This window comes from Pholcus phalangioides, unplaced genomic scaffold (assembly GCF_987345545.1).
Source record: "Pholcus phalangioides strain wild (caught in Gottingen) unplaced genomic scaffold, Ppha-v1.0 ptg000039l_1, whole genome shotgun sequence".
Taxonomy (NCBI): domain Eukaryota; kingdom Metazoa; phylum Arthropoda; class Arachnida; order Araneae; family Pholcidae; genus Pholcus; species Pholcus phalangioides.
The window spans coordinates 5034991-5057275 of record NW_028301625.1 but is presented as its reverse complement, the minus strand read 5'-3'; the positions used below and the strand labels follow the sequence as shown (position 1 = coordinate 5057275).

At 39.2% G+C, this 22285-nt stretch overlaps 1 protein-coding gene across 1 annotated transcript in view; it reads left to right on the top strand.

Annotated features, from left to right (window-relative positions):
* The window catches only part of LOC149065480 (leucine-rich melanocyte differentiation-associated protein-like), a 59279-nt gene extending 55707 nt beyond the window's left edge, over nucleotides 1–3572 (top strand). The window contains exon 3 of the mRNA XM_089253922.1: nucleotides 3092–3572. Coding sequence (XP_089110048.1) covers nucleotides 3092–3266 — 175 coding nt within the window. The 3' untranslated portion in view covers nucleotides 3267–3572. The remainder of the gene's footprint in view (nucleotides 1–3091) is intronic.
* The last annotated feature ends 18713 nt before the right edge of the window (nucleotides 3573–22285 follow it).

Here is a 22285-nt window from a genome sequence, read left to right as displayed (position 1 = left end):
CAGTCTGAGTGCGTATGTAGTGTTGTGTTTGATTTTTCAGTGCTGCCATCTATATTTCAGAAGTGAAGTGAGTGATGTGTTATGATTGAATTACATTTGTACTGTTTGTTGCTTTCTGTGGCGAGACCTTTTTCAAAGGAGAGATCGGCTCGCATTCGCGCCTTGAAGTTGGGAAACACAGAAAACCAACTTTAGCTAACCACCACTGTGGTGACGGTGGGGTGTGAACCCGGGACCTCGCGACGCGAGTCCATCACTATCACCACTCGACCACCACAGCGATTTTATGACATACTGTATTTTCACTCTCAAAACTGGTACAGAATGATTCCTAAATACATTTTGAGCATTTTTTAAATTAAAGCCATACCTCTACGACGAACGGTTGATGAGATAAAGGTCACATTAGGACTTACAGGACACCCTGTTTATTGAAATCATCATTAGACTTGTAGTTAAGTTTCTATATCGAAATAGTGTGTTGGGGCTCACTTTACTTAGGATAAAATGCTAGTGAATTTCCTCAATAGAGACCGGACTTTTGAACTACAATTAGCTGTTTAAGGCCGGTCTTCCACAGGAAGCTGCTAGTCGTTTGTATGCGCAAGACCTATCTCTACTGGTCTTGCGCATACACGCGACTTGTTCCGTGACTTGGTTTCTCTCCTAGTAGCTTCCAATGGAGGGCTGTCCTAACAGTTCTTAAGCCACGTACATAGAGGGGAGACCATAGGTACGGGAGTGTAAAATACAGACTAGCTGCGAAAAAATATTTTTTTTTTTTTTAGTTTTACACCGCACATACTCGAGAAGCGAAATAAAGAAGAGAAAGAGGATGCTCAACGAGGTGTGCAACTTTAACAAATAAGTTTGTTTTCACCTCGATGTGCTGATTTTTGCTATCTGCTGATTGGTCCGTTTTCGCCACTTTTTTTTTTGTCTCTTCAAAAAAAGAAGAGCTTTTGCGGAGGGATCATTATCTCATCACACCCTTACATTTCAGAACCCCTCCTGTCATTTTCGCTATCCTCCCCCTCCTTTACTATGTGCGGACATCTCTTCCTCCACCCCTATGCGGTTTTTTCTTCCTAGTCGCAACTCTTGTGCCGCGTACCTCTTCGTCCAACCATGTGCGCAACCATAGATGTCGATTTCCGACAGTAATTTGTAAAAGTGTTTTATCGTTTCTTTTAGGTGGGTAAAACACTGGCGCGATATGGCAACCTGGTTACCCTTCTTGCTTCCCCCCTCTCATCAGCAGACAAAAGTAAGAAAAAGAAAAATATTTAAATCGAACACCTTTCTTCTACCCCCCCCCCCTAAAAAAAAACATGGGCAAACGGGAATTCCACAATCTGAAACTTTCTGCAGCTGAAGAACGAGTTTCAAACTTGAGTCGGGTGAGCTTAGATCGAGATCACAATTCTCGCTGGCAATGCGTTAAAGGGCACCACATCGAAATGAGGTGCAAAAAAAAAGGCGAAACAAATGTGGTTCCACTTCTCTTCAAAAATAGATATACAGAGTGACCCAAAATCAGTCTTCAAAATGGGATAGCAAGAATACAGTGATATTGAAGTAATTCTTACGGAATATAAATGCACGAAGTCAGGAATTTCAGCTACGTCACTCGTGTTGCAAGGGATTGTATAGTTATTAATTATTAAAATAAAAAAATTAACTTTTTATATGGGCACCCTGTGGCCAGTAACCCAGCTAGGAAGTTGAAGTGAAAAATTGGAAGAGAACAACATAAACTAACAAACAACGCTTCTTTTCCCAACGGAAAATGGCATTCAATATACAGGGTGGGCAAAAAGGCCGTAGAAACTTTAAAAATGAATAAAAGTCGGAAAAATAACCGAAATAAAAAAACGGTTTGCAGGGTTAGCATCGCTAAGTCACGGGAATTTTTTTACAAGACAGGAAAAAAAATAACTCAAAAACAGCCGATAGGTGGTGCTGGTACGATCGACTTCGGTAAAAATATGCAAATGAGACGGTTATAAGAACTTGTGCTCCTAATCCCCACCAGTTCACCGTTGTAAACCGTGTATGTGGACCTGCTGCACTCTGCCGTTGCTGGATTTGTGACTCGCCTGCAATGTGTTATTATTTCCTGTGGTGGTGGTCATGTGGAACACATACTGCTGTAATAAACGATTTAGAGGCATTCTGTTCGTTATTTGCATAGCTTTTCTTTGACCTGTGTACGTCAGCGCCACCTATCGGTTGTTTTAGTTATCCCCCCCCCCCCTCTTAAAAAAATTCCCGTGACCTAGCGATGCTAACCCTGCAAACCGTTTTTAATTTCGGTCATTTTTCCGGTTTTTATGAATTTTTAAAGTTTCTACGTATTTTTTTCCCACCCTGTATTTGGTGATATTGTTATCATCTGGTTAACATTACTCACGAACTATCATGGAACCAAGTTTAAAAAATGCTTTCAGTCGGGAAATGAGTAACACTCCATTCCGTGTTAATTTTTCAACTAAACAGATATTATATCGTCAAATCCAACCATTCTGTATTTAACGTTAAACATTTACGAAGGGTTGTGTATTCTATTTTTAATCCCAGTTGTCAACGTGTTTGCAGGAGATTCACTAATGTTTTCGGTTGTCACGAGCTGACAGGCTATCCAGCTCTGCTAAAACAAAGCTTTTTCCTATCTAATCTCTGTCATACGTTGTGTCAGAGATAACCTGAGGTAGCGGGAGCAGAAAAAGTCACACACCCGTCGGGGAAAACAGTCACCATTACTACTACATTCAAACAGGAGTTCCGTATCCATTAAAACCTTAAAGGCGCTTATGCGTTCATGAAATTTATCTACTTAAGTGTAGATAATTGAATCGGACATAAACTTAATTGTACGAAAATCGAATGAAATCTATTTTAAGCACGGTATTGTTCATTGTTGTATAGTTCGATATAATAAAATTAAATTACAATAATGCATGTAGATACACATAACTTGATTGAAACTTCTTTAATATCGACAGATGATTTGTCGCAAGTAATGGAAAAATTGAATTACCTGTTTTATAAATGGCATATCGAAATATAATAATGATCGTTTCTGTTTCAGGCAGTTTGTTATCAGCCATTTCAGGCACCTACGTCACCTAGATGACAGAGCCGTAATGAATTCAGAGAAGCAGAATTGCCTCGGGCACGACCGAGACGACGCCCTGATGAGTTTGGTGAAGCGAGTCAAGGCTACTTATGCAATCGCCGTTTCTAGACCCAATAGCATAGTCTAGGGCAGCAACCACTACCGTGGACAGCCGAATAGCAATTAATGAAATACATACATGCGTATGCAAATCGTTCTCGCGATATTATCCATAAATGAATGAAGAAGAGGCTTGAGAAATGGCCTTTTGGATGGATCAAGGAAGGGTTCGAAATACATGACCTCAACGAGACCGGATGCTTGTGAAATTACGCCTGTATTTTTCTGAATATAATTCTCGAGAGCCATTTTTATTATTCAACATTTATATTATGAATATATTTATCGGTCACTTTCATTTAATTATAGTAATTAAAGAAAACTCTCCACAGTATTCGGCGTTCGTTTTCATTGTAAGTGGATGAAAGAGAGGACAATTAACAGCGTTAATAAGTTGAATACTTTAAAAGGGTTTGTGTATAGTTAATAATAGTTTGTACCTCCCTGCTTGTTTTTGCGTGATTTCCCGGTTATTGATAGTTTTTCAAGGCACGTGTTCACTTAATTCAATGCTTCCTCTTCGAATTAAAGATGGGACTTTTTGCTCACGTATGATGAATTTACGTACAATAGTTTATCAATAATCACGTGATACCTTTAATTATCATCATCGTATATGTAGTCAGAGACACGGTATCTCAGGTCGAAAAGGCATCTGCCTGATGTACCAAAGGACATTCTGAGGTTTAAGATCGAAGTATATCACCATTGCAAATAGTCTCTACTCTACACATCTTCAACCTGTTGCTTGCGAGCACCACGGTACTCCCAAAAGCGCATAAATTGCTCGATGCTTGTGTCCGATTTAGTGCTCGCGAGCACTTGATCAACGTCTCAATTGTACCTTGTCAAAATTGTTTATTCAAGGATTAAAATCATTCTGATTTTTCATATTTACGTCAAACTTGCCGTAAGGGTGCTCTTCTTTTGATAATTGATGCCGGCAGGGCTCATGAGTACAAAAACGTTAAAGAGCTCTGCTCTACTCCAAACGGCTGACGCACCAAGAAACATTTTGAAAAGTTGCAGTGCGCTATCATCAACACGGCTACAAATTCAAACGTAAATACCTTTTTTTGATCCTCATTATACAGAGTGATTCAGAACTCATGGACAAAACTTAAAGGAGTTATATCACATCTATAAAAAAACAATTTTTGTCGTATAAATGCGTGGACGAAACATAAGCGAGCGAACTGCTAGACGACGCTATGATTGCACTCATAAAATATTGGCTATGACACTTTCGTCATGGCTATGGCAACACCTTCTATAGCAGAAAGCCTCCGCGTGAAGCTTTGACGTCACTGAAGTCGTCCATTTCACCTGTAGCCATTGGATATAGCAGTCCGACGTATGAGAAATATTCACCTTCTTTTGCAGTATATCCAATGACAAATGGACGACTTCAGTGACGTCACAAACTTCGCGCTGAGGCTTTCTGCTATAGAAGGTGTTGGCTATGTTGACTTGCGGAAAGGCTGGAAACGCGGACATACAGTAAATATATGGTGTTGCCGAAGGGAATGCTCTGCAAGCCCAAAGATTGTACCGGAGAGTTTTCCGGTAAGACACGTGTCAGATCGAAAAATCTTTGAGCGATTGCACCGAAGGCGTAATGGGCTTCTATGGTGTCCTCACACTCTTGGCATTTCCTGGATGCAGCTGACAAAGAAGTCCGTTTTGCATACATCTGGCACGTGCATTGTCGGAAAATACTCCCGGTACAGTCTTTGGGCTTCTAGAGCATTCCCGTCTGCAACACCATGCATGAAATGCGTGTAGCCGTTTCGTCATTCGTGAAACCAGACATCATTTCTGCACATGTGGCAAAACCAGTACTTTTATGCCCTCAACAAAAGCGCCGTCTGGCGGTTCACCATTTGCGTTACGACAACCTATTTGTGTGAAGAAATTGGCTTGTTTAGGTATGTTCTGCCACTCCTTTTACCTATGAATTCTGAATCACCCTATATATACAATGCTAAACACTCATCTTGGCACCTGTACTTTGAGACGTATTTACATCAATGAGGTATCGTTGAATTCAACTTAACGGAATTTATCCGTATACACCACTAACATTTATCTACACGATATAATTTCTGATATTTTCGCCAACTTGAAAATGCATTTACATGGAAAAAAAAGGTACAGTTTGATCTTCTGCATGAAATGCATGTAGCCTTCTATCTATTCATAGATATCATTGAGGTTTACTTGAACTGTGTGACTTTGGAGTTCTAACCTTCTGAGTGTGACAAATTTTTGTGCTGGTACAGTACAGCCAGTCTGGTATCTAAACTTAAAAACACCTATTCACATGAATGAGATATCGTTTGATTCTATTTGAGTAACTTATTCTCAAAAGGTAACATTTCCACTTTTTTCGAAATGCACTTTTCAACGGTCTCTGAATCTTTGGGATGAGCTCCGACGGGTTATGCAACAGGGTTTATTCAAACGGGAATATTTTTGGTAGAAATTATATATATACAATGTAGAGTGGGTCGTTTCTACCAAAAGGGGGCATATCCACCTTGTTCAATCACAATTTGTTATGTTCCCTTTTGAATGAAAAATACCGAAGTGGTTGTCTTGTTGATGTTAAGGGATTTTTTCGAAACGGCACATTTTTCAGAAGCACTTTCAAAGTCACATTCTACAGAAGAACCTCTCGATAACGGGCACCCATTGAACCGAAAATTTTTCCTGCTAACGAGGAGTGTCCGTTAATGGATAGGTAAAATACATTGAGTCCCATGTACGTAATTCAAAAAAGTGTCCGTTGGTGGAGGTGTCCGCTAACGGGAGTGTCTTTTATGGGAGGTACCACTATAGAATGATCGTGTTTTGATAAGGAAATGATATGGAGAAGTAAGGGTATCTTACCTGAAATTACCGGATGTCGTTGAAATTTCCAATTTTTCAGACTTAACCAGATCAAATTTTGGTCAAAAGAAAAGTAGCATTTTCACTATAATTTTCTTTCAAAACGAAACATTTCCAAAATTAGAATGTAGACAACTCCCTTGAATATTGATCAAGAAATATAATATTTAATTATTCTTATACCACTCCCTTATGTTATCTGTTGGGCTATTCCTACTTTTGTAAAGCATTGCATTCCGGAGAAAAGTTTTTTTTTTTCGTATTGTAAATTTAGCAAAAGTGGAAATGTTCCCTTTTGAAAATAAGATCCTCGATCGATATGCGCCATTCTCAGATAACATTGTATGATTTTAGCATGATGCGTCTACTTATGGTACAGCCATTATAGGGTACCGTAACTAGACGGTGTATTCCCGAAAAAGAAATTTTGTTAAATTTTATTTTAAAAGACCTATCCGCGTAGACAAGATCAACGTTTATCTGCTTTAATAGCTTTTGACATACAGTGAAACCTCACTATACAATGCTTCTTGATACAACGATAAATCCCTCTACAACGATATTTTTGGAAATCTTGTTTGGAATTGCCTATTAAACTCTTCTCGATACAACGATATCCTCTACTACGATAAATCATTCTATAACGATATTTTTTAGGAGATTTCGAAAACTGCTGCAACGATATTCTTATATTCAGCTCAAAATCACCTTCAATATATATTTTTGAATTCCCCACTAGTTCTTGTTCTTTCGAGGTTGTCTAATAATATCGGTATTTTGCGCTATCTACTCTCTCCGAAAATGTTAATAAAGTTGTCATGAGGCTACTTTCTGTGTATTACACAAAAGTGTTGTACAGTAAACTACTTTACAGGGTGAAACAATCAACCGAATTTTGTTCAACTATGTAATTACAATTTTTTGTTGCTGCTAATAAAGACTCAAAAATGCATTTTATGATGGTACTAACAACGTCAATTCAGAAGAGATGCCAACAGCATCATAAATTTGTCGTGTCTGATCATAATGCTACCTCTCGATAGAACGATAGCCTCTCCACAACGATGTTTCATCGTGGTCCGCAGAGTATCGTCATATCGAGGTTTCACTGTATAAGCGTTTAACGTTTGACTGTTTCCGTGACGTGACGCAGATTTCTCCAACTTGCAGGCGGTTATGTCAGCTGATTTTAACCCTTTAATTGGAAAGCATTGAAATACCCAGAGGAGAAAAGAAATGAAAGATAAAAGATGTTTCCACGTCAAAGATCCGTTCGGTGTCAGCTATAAACTGTAAGCCCGGTCTAATTATTCCCTACATATATGAAAACGACCAGGGTGAGAAAAAACTAATCAAATGATCTACACCGTCACAGTGATTCCGGTAGGTTTCTTTTCGTTTATGAGAAAGTCGGATTCATTTAGGCCTTGATTCATGAGCCATTTTGTTTTAATTTCTGTCTCGACTGTCTCATAACCATGTAACTAATCAAAAATAGGAGCAAAACAAAAACGAAACACTGCGTTGCCCGTGAAAAATGTTTCCATTTTTTTTTTCTTCTCTTTTTATTGTCGCATTTGTTTAATCGAATAGGACAGAAACGGCTTCCAAGTGGAGCAAATGTAATCTTCTTTTCGCATCGAGTTTAGAATTCTTCGTGTTTCAATCTTCAAAGGGGTTGTTCCAACATCTGTTGGCCAAATGCCAACTCTTCCATCTTCAAAGTGTAGCAAAGTAGCATCATTTTTGTTTTTGCATGTGTCTTTTTTTCCCCCTTTTGCTCCTTTTTTTTATCTTCCTTGGACCGAAAGTATTTTCGTGATGGACTTGTTACCATTGAAATTACCATGTTGCGAATTTGAAACACGAAATTAAAGGGGGGAAAAAAAAAAAAGCAAAGTCTTTGGCTGGTATCCCGAATTCAGTACGATGTAACTCCACCGTTACTCTAGTCTTATGTGCTTGTAAAAGCTGTCTAATAAACTACTATTTTGTTAGGTATTCGGTAGATGTTTTACACCGGGAACCAACTGAGATAAAATTGTTCTTTCACTAGTTACAGAACAAAGTTTGGAACAACCACGTAATACACCCAGTGGCCATAAAATTAGGAACACCCTGCTATCGTGTGGGACCTCCTCTTTTTTTTTATGACAGCAGATATTCTTCCAGGCATGGACTCTACAAGTTGATGTAACCGTTGAGGAGGAATATTAGCCCATGCTAACGAAATGACAGCTCTTAATTCATTCCTCTCAGATTAGAAGGTGGGGTTTCGAAGCTTTTATAACAGCCCTTTAAACCTCGTCCCCCAAATGCGCAATCGGGTGAAGTTCGGTGGCTGAGGGGGGGAGGCCATTGAAGCGATTGAAACTCTGAATCATGTTCCTCAAACCAATCCGAGGTAATTCCAGCCCCCGTGGGAGAGTGCATTGTCCTGCTGGAAATAGCCATCATCATCAGGAAACATTATGGTCATAAACAGGTGCACGTGGTCAGCAACGATGTAGGTACTGCTGCTTTACCGCACACCAACTCCGGTCATATATCGCCATACGGCAATTTCCAACCAGAGGAGTTGGGTGGGAAATGAAGACTCCATCCATCGATGGTCACCCCAGGTTCGGTAGGAAAAGAAGCAACGGTACTCGACTAGCCTTCCAATACCTTTCAGTCTCCAACGATTGACGATCATTGCCAATGGTGGACTGGCGACACTACTTGCCAATGACCAACCTTGTAACGTATTGAGCCAGCCTTTACACTAGTGTGACCCTGAGTTAATTCACGGAGAGGTTCATTGTTACGCTGCAAAATTCTCAACTCTCGAAGTATGGACACAAAAGTCTGGCCATATCCCATAAGCATCAAAGCTGTACAACCATATGTTTCCAACGTAGTTCACCTTAAATGGAGGAAGCCGATGACGATGCACTATGGATCATACTCAACCCGTGGTACTCGGAGTCGTCAAATGTGACTAACGACCTGGTACCTAATTCATTACTAACTGATAAAACTTGGCACAGGAACCACTGGTGTAAAATTTAACAAGGGTCCCTAGTGCAAAAAAAGTCACTTCCACACTGTTGTCATCCACTTTTTCATCACTATGATTGTGATTAAACAGTGGGTATCCTGTTTGGAGTTTTCCATTCCAATTTCCATACTACTGTGAATGTCAACGAGACTATTTCGAGGGCTGCATCCAAATCTAATGGAGATTGTCCTGCTGAAAACTAAATAAATGTCGATTGTTGTTTGGAATTTTCAAATACAAACACAAAGGCCACAACAGGCAAAATACCCAACGAAGTGGCGGAAAAACAAACCAAGCCATTTAATTTTTTTAATTTGAAAAATTAGGAATATATTCTCCCGCGACCAATTTTATCCATCCCACTGAATTACTGTAACTCAAGGGTGTTCAACCTTTGGGAGACTGCGGGCCACTTTATTGGTTTGAAACCGTGTCACGGACCGCTTAGGTGATCTGTAAAAATATCACGAGCCACTTGAGTGATCTGTAAATGAATCACGAGCCTCTTAGATGATCTGTAAATATGCCGTAGGTCACTTTAGTGACACGGGAAGCGCGCCATGGGCCACTTGAATGATCTGGAACTGTAAGGTAGCTTAAGTGTTATGGAACTGCTGCTCTGGAACTGCGCCACAAACGTCAGTAATCTGTAAATATGCCGCAGGTCACTTAAATGATGTCGAAATGCCCCGCAGTTCATTAAATGGATGTCTAAATATACCGCAGGTCACTCAAATGATGTGAAACTATACCGCAGGTGACTTAATGGATGTCTAAATGCAATAAATCACTTGATTGGCGCATGCGCTATGAAAAGCGTGAGGGCTGATGCAACAGGATAGTAATCTTTCATAATGATATCTCAAATCTGTGTTGCAACTAAAATCACGAGCCCCCGGATGAAGTGATGTTTTGGTTCTGGGGTCCCGTACTAAGCTGGCAGTGACAGCTTACATATTTGCATACATACTCTCGAAAATCATATAGCCAAATCTCATCATGTAAGCCCTCTCCTATATTGGCATGTGAGCCTTCCACCCCCTCTCTCGGGAAATGCCCTGACAGGGGCATTTCCCTAGAGATGCATAGCCCACGTCTCAAGAAAGCCCTGATTCTATGGCAGGCGCTGATCTATGACGATGTGACGGGAGGGGCGAGTTGTGTAAGTTCGTTTGATTGCGCTGTATTTTCCGGGACACAGATGAATTTTCCCACATTATTCGGTTCTTGGGAAGGAGTAGTCGTTCTTATCCCCCCCCCCCCGGATCCGCGGCTGAGTGAACGCGGGCATCTTCAGCTGTGAACTGAGTTGAGGCAGGAATCTTCAGCTGTGAACTGAGTTGAGGCAGGAATCTTCAGCTGTGAATTGAGCGAAGGCAAGGATCTTTAGCTGAGAATGAAATAGATATGAATGAGGCAGATATCTTTAGCTGCTAATGGAGTGGAAGCAGGCATCTTCAGCTGCAAATGGAATTAAAGCGGGTATCTCCAGCTACGAATGGAGAAAAAGCAGACATTTTCAGCGGCTAATGGAGTGGAAGCAGTCATCTCCAGCTGCGAATGGAGCGAAAGCATACATCTTCAGCCGTGAATAGAGTGGAAACGGGCATCTTCAGCTGCAAATGGAGTGGAAGTAGGCATTTTCACACACACACAGCTGCGAGAAGCTGCTTAATATGCAGGTGGTTCGGATAATCCCTTTTTTTAAGGGACAGACAAATTTTCCCCATATTATTCGTCTCTTGGGAGGGGCGATCCCCCTTATCGCCCCCACCCCTCTGACCCGCGCTTGTTCTATGGTCAGTTGTGCTTTATTCTGAAAGTGACTTTTCTCACCTCATTGCACTTGAAACCTTCATTTCTTCACTTCTGTATATATATTCTTTTTTCGCAGCTCGCGTGTCCACCCACCCAAACCCTCAACCACCCGACAGTTGCAAGAGAGGTATTCCCGTAACTATCGGACCACTTACCCTCAACCACCCGTCACGGATAACACATTCACGACCTGAATACAAGGATTAAAATACCCCTAATACCTAATCTCTAATAAATTTAAAAAAAAAAAACCGTGCGATAATTAACTTTCTTCAATTAAGAATAATTACGTAGAAAGCTTAGATCCCCCGAAACTAAAAGACAGCCGTTTAATTTGCAAATTAATAAGAGAATAACAATTAAAATTAAACGCGGATAACGCTGTCGATTAAATTCCCCATCAGCTTGATTAAATATTTCACTAATTGGTTTTATTCCAGCTGGAAATTTCTTGGTATTTGTTAAACCATTTATTTAAATGGCGCGAGATAATTACAATAATTATAATAACCACTTGAATGACGTCCAATAAAGCTGAAATAATCTTAAAAAACTCACACACGCGCATACACCTATTTTTTTATTGTTAATTATTATAAAAAAACTTTTTATTGTTAATTATTATAAAGAAACTTTAACTAAAAAATTGCCGTTGTATACTTTGAAATTAACGAAATATTATTTTAATTAAAAGCATAGTCGTCTTTTTTGGAATATTCCATTCGAAGGAACTGAAGAAATTTCAACAACGCTACTTAATATACATAATAAGAAATATATATAATACAATACGGAAAATATTCTTAATTGTATTTAGTTGAGATCTTATTATTAATTTCCAAGAAATTTTCAATTTAAATTCGAATATAAATTCCCCGAATTCAATTAAAATGCGGAAGTCTTTTCCATTTATTTCTCATATTTACTTTATTTTGATAGGATTTGAAATTTTCATCGAAAAATCAGTATGAAAAGGAATTATAAAAGATAATGTAATATATTTTAGAGTATTTATGAATAATAGAATTTTTTTGTTTTTAATTTACAGTTTCTAAGGATGTTTTTTTAGTGAGTATAAAGCTATTGGAATTTCTGGAATGTGTCGTGATAAATACGCACTTTCATCCAGGTTTTATCGAAGTTCAATTAATACGCTTTTATGGAATTCAGAAACATTTAATGCAGTTAGTTTTTAGAAAGTATATTCATGTTTTGTCGTTTTCCATTTCCAAACAATCGGATTGTTTGTCGGTAATTTTTCGTCAGTACAGTGCAGCTCAAAAGTTTAGGCATGACATTAATTTTAACTTTCATATACAGGCCGTCATGTAAGTCCTTATGCGGCCTTTGTATCATCAAAGTATTCTCTCTCATCAAATCATTCGAAGTAGAAGTATGGTAAATAAATACTCAAAAATGTAAGCTTAGGAATCATTCTGTATCAGTTTCGAGAGTGAAAATACAGTGTGTCATAAAAATAAAAATCTATTTTTATACGGCCAACCCCGTCCGATTAACTTCCAATTAAAAAGTTGTTTCCCCGTCTCTCCTGAGGCCATCAAAAAAAATTTTGCACGTGTATAAGTGCAATACTCGCTGAGATAAAAAAGTTGGGAAAGAACAACATAAATGAGGGATTTAATGGTTTAAAAAGTGTTGTCGTTAGTTTTTGCTGTTTTTTCCCACCTTTTCTTAGACTTCGAAATTCAAATATCTAGGCGAATATTGCAATCAGAAACAAGTAATTTTTTTATGTTGGGCTCAGGAGAGACAGGGTAACAACTTTCTATAAATACAAATTTAGATTATTTTTTTTTTACACTGTATTTTTACTCTTGAAACTGGTGAAGAGTGGTTCGTGACATAGGCGCTGAGGCCATTTCAGCATCTCCCACCCGCAATAAATTTTAAGGAGACTGACCGCTCCCCCCCCCCTTCCCCAATCATTTCTGAAAAAAAACAATGCTATTCTCCTTCCCTCTTCTGCTTACGTGTTTGAGTCCCATATATACGGGACGACCAGCAACTTTCAGCTCGCCATTAAAACCAGATATTTCGATGAAATTGGTGTCACCTTTTATAGCATTCTTTCTGCTTTTTTCAAATGAGTGCTTAGTTTGCGTGTAGGTCTCTCAGAAACTTCACAAATTCTGGTTTTTTTCAGGCTTGACGGAATTTTTTTTCCATAATCGATTATCCACCATAACTCGAAAACAGTTCGAGATAAAACGGGGTTGGTGGGGTGCTTCGTGATCCACTAGGGCTCGTCTATCACCCCCTTTCGTTTGGCAGAACAGGTCGGATTCACCTTGTACATCATCGTCATCCTTGACCGACAGTACCACCGAAACTTTAGAGCGATTGCTCACAACAAATCTGAATATGAGTGTTGGATCTACCTTGGTTTAGCTTAATCCCTTCAAGATCACGGACGAAATATTTCGTCCAAACGCCAGCGGATTAAATTCAATCGAGTTCTCTGTGTTTTCTTTCATATCTTCTCACCATCGCGAAGCTTTATTGTAACCATATGAACCGAAGCTTTTTTTTTTCTTCCCCGTTCTTTCTATGCTCCTGTTAGTGATTTTTCCCCATATAATGGATCTTTCTACTACATACATGTAAGAGAAAAAGAGAACGCATAGGGTGAGAGTGAAAGAGAAATCTACTGCATACTCTCTTATCTATTTATCTATTATACTGTATTTCTCTCTCTCTATTTACTTTTTCTCTTTTTTCTATTTTTCTTTTCCCTTTTTCTAATGTTCGGTTAAGTTAGGACAAGGTTATCAGATTTATCACCGATACGTCAAATAAAGATTATCCAAATTTGTTGGCAAAAGTCAGCATAACCGGTGCGGCGGAAGACAGCATATATGTAGCAGCATACTCTGGGACTATATTCACAAGTTTCAGAGAAAGATATGTTTATAATAGCAAGCTCAAGCTTGAGCATTGCTTGCTATTAGCTGAACACTCTCGGGAATGAGCACAGATTTGATCTGAAATCCACTTGTTGATTTAATCGGTGGTTAATGAATGGATTTTCACTCTAGGGACGGGGGACGGGTGATGGCTTGTTATAGTTTTCATGAGAAATGCGGTTATAATTTTGAAGAATCAAAACAGGTCATCGCTGTATAGTAAAAAAGAGAGTCTTTTGGGTGAAAGTGCGGTCTAGAATTGAGCCTATTTTCAATGTTTCCCCACCACTAGTGGTTGGCATCATCAAAGGAGATGCTTGCAGGCAGCAGGTATAGTTTTTCGCGCGGGAACTGCTTTGTTTTGATTGGTTGTTGTGGACTCGAACTGATGTCATATGAGCACCATCCGTGAATTTATGAAAGAGACGCACAAAAACATCAGCTGCTGATGATACTTATGTACTAGCGGTGAGAAAACGTTAAGAATGAATTCACGCCGACTACGATACTTATGCCCGACAAACGTTTCGTATTGGCGACAAAAGCGAAAAACTGATCACTGTGGTGATTGATTTCATTTGAAGGTCAGTTACCGTTTCAATTCTCGAATTGAATCTCGAACTTGATGCGGTTTAAACGTGATACGCATTTTTTTTTGCCGTGCAGTTTATACAGTAGAACGGCTAATCGCTCGGAAATCACGATACGCGTTTTCACATCACCAAAGAAACGTGACCCATGAGATCGCCGTTGGCTTTGGTCAAATCCTGAAAGAAGAAAGATGCCATTTCTGGTTTTAAGGACGAAGATACTGTATATTTTAAGATTTCACCAAGAAAAGATGACAACCACCTAAACGTAAGTCACAGTTCACGAATTCGAATCGTGAGGAACATAGAGGAGTAGAGGGCAGTTTCTTTTTCGATACTTTTGTTCCAACACACATAAACCGTCATAATTGATTGTGAAGTATCACCCTTCATGTGTGTATATATTCTTTGAATTTTTTTTTATATATTTTATTCTCTAGAAAGCCTTTAAAGAGTCAGCCGTTAGTTTCTTATGTGATACTCATTCTCCGTGAAAAAACCCCGAAAATTCCCCCACGTTATATACTGTATATAATTTTTCTTTTCTTATAAGTTATTATCATTCCCATCACGTCCTGAAATGTAGCCCGTGACCTTTTCCACCGTAAAAAGTATGCGTCACAATCTTTTTTTGGCTTTTTATGCGTCACAGCTCCAGTTTCTGATTATTTTTTTTTTATCCTGCCTGGGATATATTCTCTGTCTTCTACTAATTTTTTGTATTGATCAAAAGCATCGCTTTGGTTTATGGACGAAAACAAAAAAAAAACCAAATTCATACAATGTTTTCAGTGTGGAAGTCGTTTTAAAAATTTCTATCACGTTTCTATGTATGTGCTAAATTGTTTATTATTATCGTAGCTTGTCTAAGAAATGCATTACGAAAGTATTAATGATATCTAGTATACAACTGCTTTCCTTTATATTCCGTAATATATTTTTCTGGTGAAGTTCATAATTTACATAGATATTGAATTGAAAACATTTTCCTATTCGAGATATGCGTTACTAAAATGCAAAAGCGCTGTGGTTCATGATGATAAGACATTTGTCTAAGACAGTTGAGTAGTATTGATGTGATTAGTAGCTTGTATCCAGAAAAAACCTTTCTTGTTTGTTTTGTTTTTTTGCTGTCCGGGCAGCAGCAAGATAGTCTGGAAAATACATAATAAGATGCTGGAAGTTTGTTACAATTATCTAGATCTAGAGTCATACAGACTGAATTCAATAGCTGCGGGACGGTGGTGGAAGATCTATAACCCTTTCAGACCTTCGTGCCACAAATGTGTGGGTTGCTTTTTCTCATTGTAGAATTGTTTTTTTTTTTTTTTACCTCAGAAAGTTAAGTACACTGATTTAAAGAATTGTGTAAGTTTTCAGTTAGAAATATAGAGAATATGAATTTTGGGGGCTTTCATCAGAGGGCAGCACTTGTTGAATTTTCAGGGTTTCTCTGAGATGTCTTCCCGGAGAAAGTATCCCCTGGCAAAGTATGATTTACTACATAAAATTTTGCAATAAAATTCTGGAAAAATTGTGTGTGGAGATGAATATACTTCGAATCATCTTGAACGGAAAAAAACTGAATGGAGAGTGAATTATTTCTTTACTGTTTGTCGAGCTCCCTCTCGAAAATTTTGGAAATTATTATCAAAAGGCAGTTTGTGAAGTGGATAGACGAGAATAATGTATTGTCAGAGAATCAGCATGGATTCAGTAAGGGGAAGTCGTGTGAGTAACCTCCTTTGCTTGTATACTCACGTGAAGAAGTCTTTGGGTAAGGGCAAAACTGTATATGTTGTTTACCTTGCTTTCCAGATGGCATTCGATCGGGTCCAACATGGTAAACTCTTGAAGTGTTTACACGAGACTGGGATTAGGGGCAACTTGCTGAATTGGATAGAATCGTGGTTAAGAGATAGGTCACAACGAGTTATGGTGAACGGGGAATTCTCTGGTTACACAGGCGTCACAAGTGGAGTTCCTCAAGGCCCCATACTTTTTTCACTTTTCATCGATAAACTCGATCAGGGTATTGATGGGATTGCTAGCAAGTTTGCAGATGACGTGAAGCTAATGGGGGTAATCGAGAATCAAAGCGATAGGGAGTTGCTCTAGACCAGCTTAAACAGGATTGCAGCATGAGCAAATGAATGGAGCATGACGTTTAGTGTTGAGAAGTGCATGGTCGCTCATTTTGGTTCGAACTACCCACGGTTCTCTTACGAGTTGAATGGTGTCACTATCCCGGATGAAAGTAGGGTAACCGATTTGGGAATTCTCATTGACGAGCGGCTTAGGTTTTCTGAACATTGTTCAGCGGTGGTCAAAAAAGCGAATAGAATGCTTGGTCTAATTTTGAAAAAGGTCACTTCGCGTTCTCCTAAAGTCATTCTTCCGCTTTTCCGAGGCTTAGTTCGTTCTGGACTGCAGTATGCTGTAAGGTTTTGGAGACCATACCTACCGGAGGGACATAGACTTGGTTGAAGGGGTACAGAGAAGAGCTACGCGTGTCCATATTGGCACACGGGGCTTGAGTTATGCAAACACCAAACATGGCACCCACTCTGTCCCTTGTGGGATATAAGCAGGCTAACTTGCGGCTGGGCCATGCTAGGAAAAAGCCCCGCCAGCCACCAAGACCACGGACCGAACGCCGGCCAGCATTGCGCCACCGGACCTCCGACCCACGAAAGGACTACAAACACTAACACCAAACATGGCACTCGCTCTGGAGCAGATTACCTAGCGGCTGGGCCATGCTGGAAAAACTCTCTTGATGTTCGGGCCCAGTAGGCATTCCCGGCCCGTAAGCCACAGGACCCAACCTCGCCGGGGGGGGGCCCCATCGCCTCCGACTCACGGCAATCACACACCCTCCAAAGTCCTCGGAAACCCCCGCCGGCCGCCAAGGAGCCCGGGAGGATTGCCCGCAGGAGACTAACGAAAACATCTCGAGCTATCCGCCCTCATCGCCGTACTCTGTCCCCAACCATCAGCCGATCTGCAACACCAACTCCTTTCATCTTGTCCTCTGTTGGAAGGGCTTTTTCATAGGCCCGAATCTGAAAATAGAACATGAAAAGAAAAACAGGATACGTGTACTAATTCAGGTCCAATGAACTATAAAAGTGTAAGTGGGAATTATCGATATTCACCAATTACTGGTATCAATAATATCATAAGACTGAAGGAGCTGGGAGGAATTTTCATTGCCAGTTAGAGACGTGTTTAGATTTGGATATTATAGTCCAAATGATGATCAAGTCCGGAGAAATTTCAACGTTCACTTGAATATATAAAGTTCAGTTGTGCAATAGTGGATTCACCGGCTATATACATTCGAACTCATGAATATATTGAGGAATAACAATAATTATTGCATTTCATATTACAGTTAAGAAAGTATGATATATAATTTGATTAGAAACAGGTGTCCGGGTACAACGTCAGAGTTTTTGTAACAGATGGGCTCTGGGACTGAACTAGACAAAAAGCGATGCCACGAAACGTAAGATATATAGAGTACATACATGATAATACGATATAAACATTGTACAGTATATAACATATGCGTAGTAAATATACATGAAAAAAATGGGATAAAATATAATTATGCGTACAGAACAACATCCACAAACTATGCATGATTCAATAATAAAAATTCAATCAACAATGCAATCAATAATAAAAATGCAATCAACAATTCAATCAATAATGAAATTCAATCAATAATTGCGCTCAGCCCATCAAAGCAGAGTACCAAAATTCAAACAACATATTATTAAACATTGAATCTGAAGTATATGCTTTGGATAAATAATATATCATATATGAACATAGAAAGAATACAAAATTGGCATCACTGACAACCGTGAATGATTGATGAATTCCATCAAAATATCACTATACATTTTATAGCATATGGGGTTAGGAAAAAGACGTCGCAATTAAGGTACATAGTCTGAGTCTGAATCAGAGTCCAAGGGATCTTCTCTGTCTTGATATGCCATTGGTCTCGGGAAGATGTATGATTCTTGATTGTTTTCCATAAAGTTAATAAGATTTTTAATCTTATTATAACTATACCAGAGAGAGGATTTTAGAAGACCTTCAGCTTCTAAGACTGTGTATCAGCAACAGGGATTTGTAAGTGGAAGTCTTTGGTCAACGGGCAGGCTGTAGCGTAGTGGATGACCGTGCCCTCCCCGCCACATTTGCATTTCTCAGTCTGTCGATGAAATCTCGCCAGATATGCTGGGAAAGGACCATGTTCTGAAAAGAATATAACATTTTCCTATATTTGTATCTAGCTGTGAGGAAGAGGGCATATATATTTTCCTGCCAACTTTGCGTTCTGTCTGCCATCGATTTTGCCACTTATGCATCATTTCCTCAGATAAGATGTTGTTTGCCCATGACTTAGGAAAGAGAAGCGAAAAGTCAGACGTCACACTTGCAGTCGCAGCTTTTGCACACAAGTTGGTCTGCCTGTTCATTCCCATATGTTCCTGCATGAGCTTTCACCCAATTGAGACTGATTTGAGGATTGGCTCACAGGACCTTTCTGATTTGCCTAGCGATGAGGTGTTGATACAGGGGATCCCTGATTGAATGGAGTGATGAAAGTGAATCTGTGAAGATATGTTCTCTTCTGGAGTTCTGCCGCTTTCTTAATAGCCATAAGTAAAGCAAAAAGTACGGCTTGGAATATCTTGTTAGTGGTATTCAATTTACAAGACCATCTGTAGAAGATATCATCTTTCTGAAGGATAGTAAAAGCCGTCGCAACTCCATCTTCGGTCTTTGAACCAGACATAGATGTTGAAATAGGATTTGTTACATAGTTCCGTGTCAGTCGGGTCTGTAGATATTTGTCTATCATCAGGATATTCTGCCGGGTGTATCGTCCATCCGGTGATTTTCCTTTGGAGTTGAGTGTGACTGATGTAAGTTGCATCTTGTAGCTGGATATTGCGTTTGTTCCGAAGTGCCCCTATTTTAGCTTCGGACTCCATGATATATCTTAGTGGAGGCAGACCAGCCAAAATTTGCAGGGCATTTGTTGGTGACGTCGAGTAAGCTTTGAGGACGTACAATAAGCAACCACGTTGGATAGAATCAAGATGTCTACCCTGTTCCTCCGTTAATGTGATACCCCAGGCTGGGGCACCATATGCGATGATCCTCTCAGCCACTGTCATATATAGAATTCTTCGCATTGACGTGATAATTCCCCCATTCCTTTCCGGTAGAGCACCACAATCTTGTCATGAGGGCATTAATTTTGGTCGAAATTGTAGCGATATGCCTGATCATTAAGGAATAAGTTCCAAAGTAGTGACCCGGGACACGATCCTTGAGGGCATCCCCTTGTCATTCTATGCCGAATTGTTCCTAATGGTGTCTGGATCTGTACCACCCTGTGTTGGAGCATGCTTATCAGGCTATGCTATATTGGCTAGATTAGATGGTATAGGCAGATTAAGCAATTTCGCCCTGATGATATTATGATTGATGTGATCGAAAGCCCCCTGGATGTCCAGAGTAACTATTTATGACGTTATGTTTTTTAATTCTTCGATTTTTGATCTCTGTGACAATGTCCACGAGAGCTTGCTCTGCCGACAAATGGCGAAACTTTCCCATGACGAAATCCATATTGAAGGGGGCTGATGACATTAGATTTTTCCAAGAAGAAGATAACTCTCTGGCAAATGACTTTTTCCAACAATTTACCCAATGTTGGTAACAAATGAAGAGAGACTTCATTTTTTTGAATATACTTACACTGGATGAACGCAGGTGTCGGGGAGATATGATCAAAGTGTTCAAAATTTTCAACGGGATGGATAGAATGGACCATGAATTATTAGTACACCGTTATTCGACTACTTTTTCAAGGGAACATCAGAATCGATTGATAAGGGGCAATGCGAGGTTATGGTGTCGCAGGGAATTTTTCTCTAATAAGTTTGTTAATAAATAGAATAGCTTACCCCCGGAGGTAGTAAATTGAAACACAATTGACACGTTAAAAAAGAAATACGATAAACATGTTGGGGTAAATCGAGAAGTTATCCGTACTTATAATAAGACAACCATAAGTATTCTTATGGGCATTGTATAATATTTCTTCATGTATATATATTGTTTGTAATTGCATTTTTAATTGGGTTGCTGTATTTTTGAAATATATGACGTCCATATTTATTATGGGCATCTTTTTCTCAGCCACCTCGTTGGGCATTTTGCCTGTTGTGGCGTTGTATTTGTATTTAAAAAAAATAAGAAATAAAATCGAAAATTTGAAAAAAATGAAGATTTGCCGACATTTGTGTTTTTAATGCATTTTTTGAGCATAAAAAAAAACAAAAACATTTTGAAAATTACAAAAAATGAATGCTCGGGTCTGAAAGGGATATAGGGAATGATTATGATCAAGTTGGTCCAAATGCGCTTGATTAGGTTCAAGTCTGGAAAACTAGAAGACCAGAAAAGTACAGTAATTTCTCGTTGTAAACCGTGTCTTATACTCAAGCTTTACTCGGCCAACGCTGATAGGGTATGCGAAAATTATCGATTTGTTAGATATTAGAGTCTAGTTGAATAAAATTTGAGAAGTATATATAGAGTGCATGGAAAAGTCCTTTATCGTGGAATAACTCGTGAACCGTTGATCATAGAAGCATACTTCTAATTGAAAAAAATATCCTAATAACGTGTAAACCTCAGATACATCATGCATATTGCAAGGGCTTGTATAGTTATCAAAATAAAAAAAATAACTTTTTATCTGATCACCTTGTACTAAAACCCCAATTAAAAAGTTGTTGCCCTGTCACTTTTTTGAGCCGGAAAAAAATTTTCCATGTTTTTTGCGCAATATCTGCTAAGATATTTGAATTCGAAAATCGCTGAAAATGAACGAAAGAACCGCATAGACTCGCTCTCTCTCTCTCTCTAATGGACAAGCTCATTCTGAGTTTCACATATGCCGTTCTTTCCCTCATTTTCATCGCCAAAATGAGAGAGGGGATAGTGTCAACACCACCTATACAAGAAGTCCACCGCACGAAGCATGTGACGTCACTGAAGAAGATCATCTCACCTATAGCCATTAGATATACTACAAACAGGGGTAAAGATGGCATATGCGTCGGCCTGCTATATTCAATGGCTATAGGTGAGATGGTTTTCTTCGGTGACGTCACGAGCTTCGTGCGGTGGCCTTCTTCTGTAGGTGGTGTTGATAATGTACGCCAAATACGAATAATCATTCCAATGGTACCTAGGGTCGCAAATGACTCTTTCGCAAGCACATACTAACATGCAATTTAAGACGCTGGTAGCCAAAAAAGGGAGAAACAAAACAAAGGTCCTCACTGTGACTGTGAGGAAGAAATTTCCCATTTAATGTGAGCAAGGTTGCCAGATTCTGGCAACTTCTGAACTCAGGTGATGCGCGTATCTCTTCCGAATAAGTGGGTTGTGACCCTGGAATCCATTCAAAAAAATTTTTGTCTTGAGGTGTACTATCACTCTCATTTTCGTGGTAAAGTTCTGTTACAACCTGTAGGCCTATAGCTTCAAAACTAAATTTTTAGCTGTTGCTGCTAACTACAAGCTGCTTTCTATCCAATTAACTTAAATTATTGAAATTAATTCCTATCTGATATTTTTACGCATTTTCTTGAATACATTTTGAAAATTGAATTTGTACTCCATAATAATGCGCATGTCGTGTACTCTATTATAAAATTCTCAAAGAATACTGGAACAG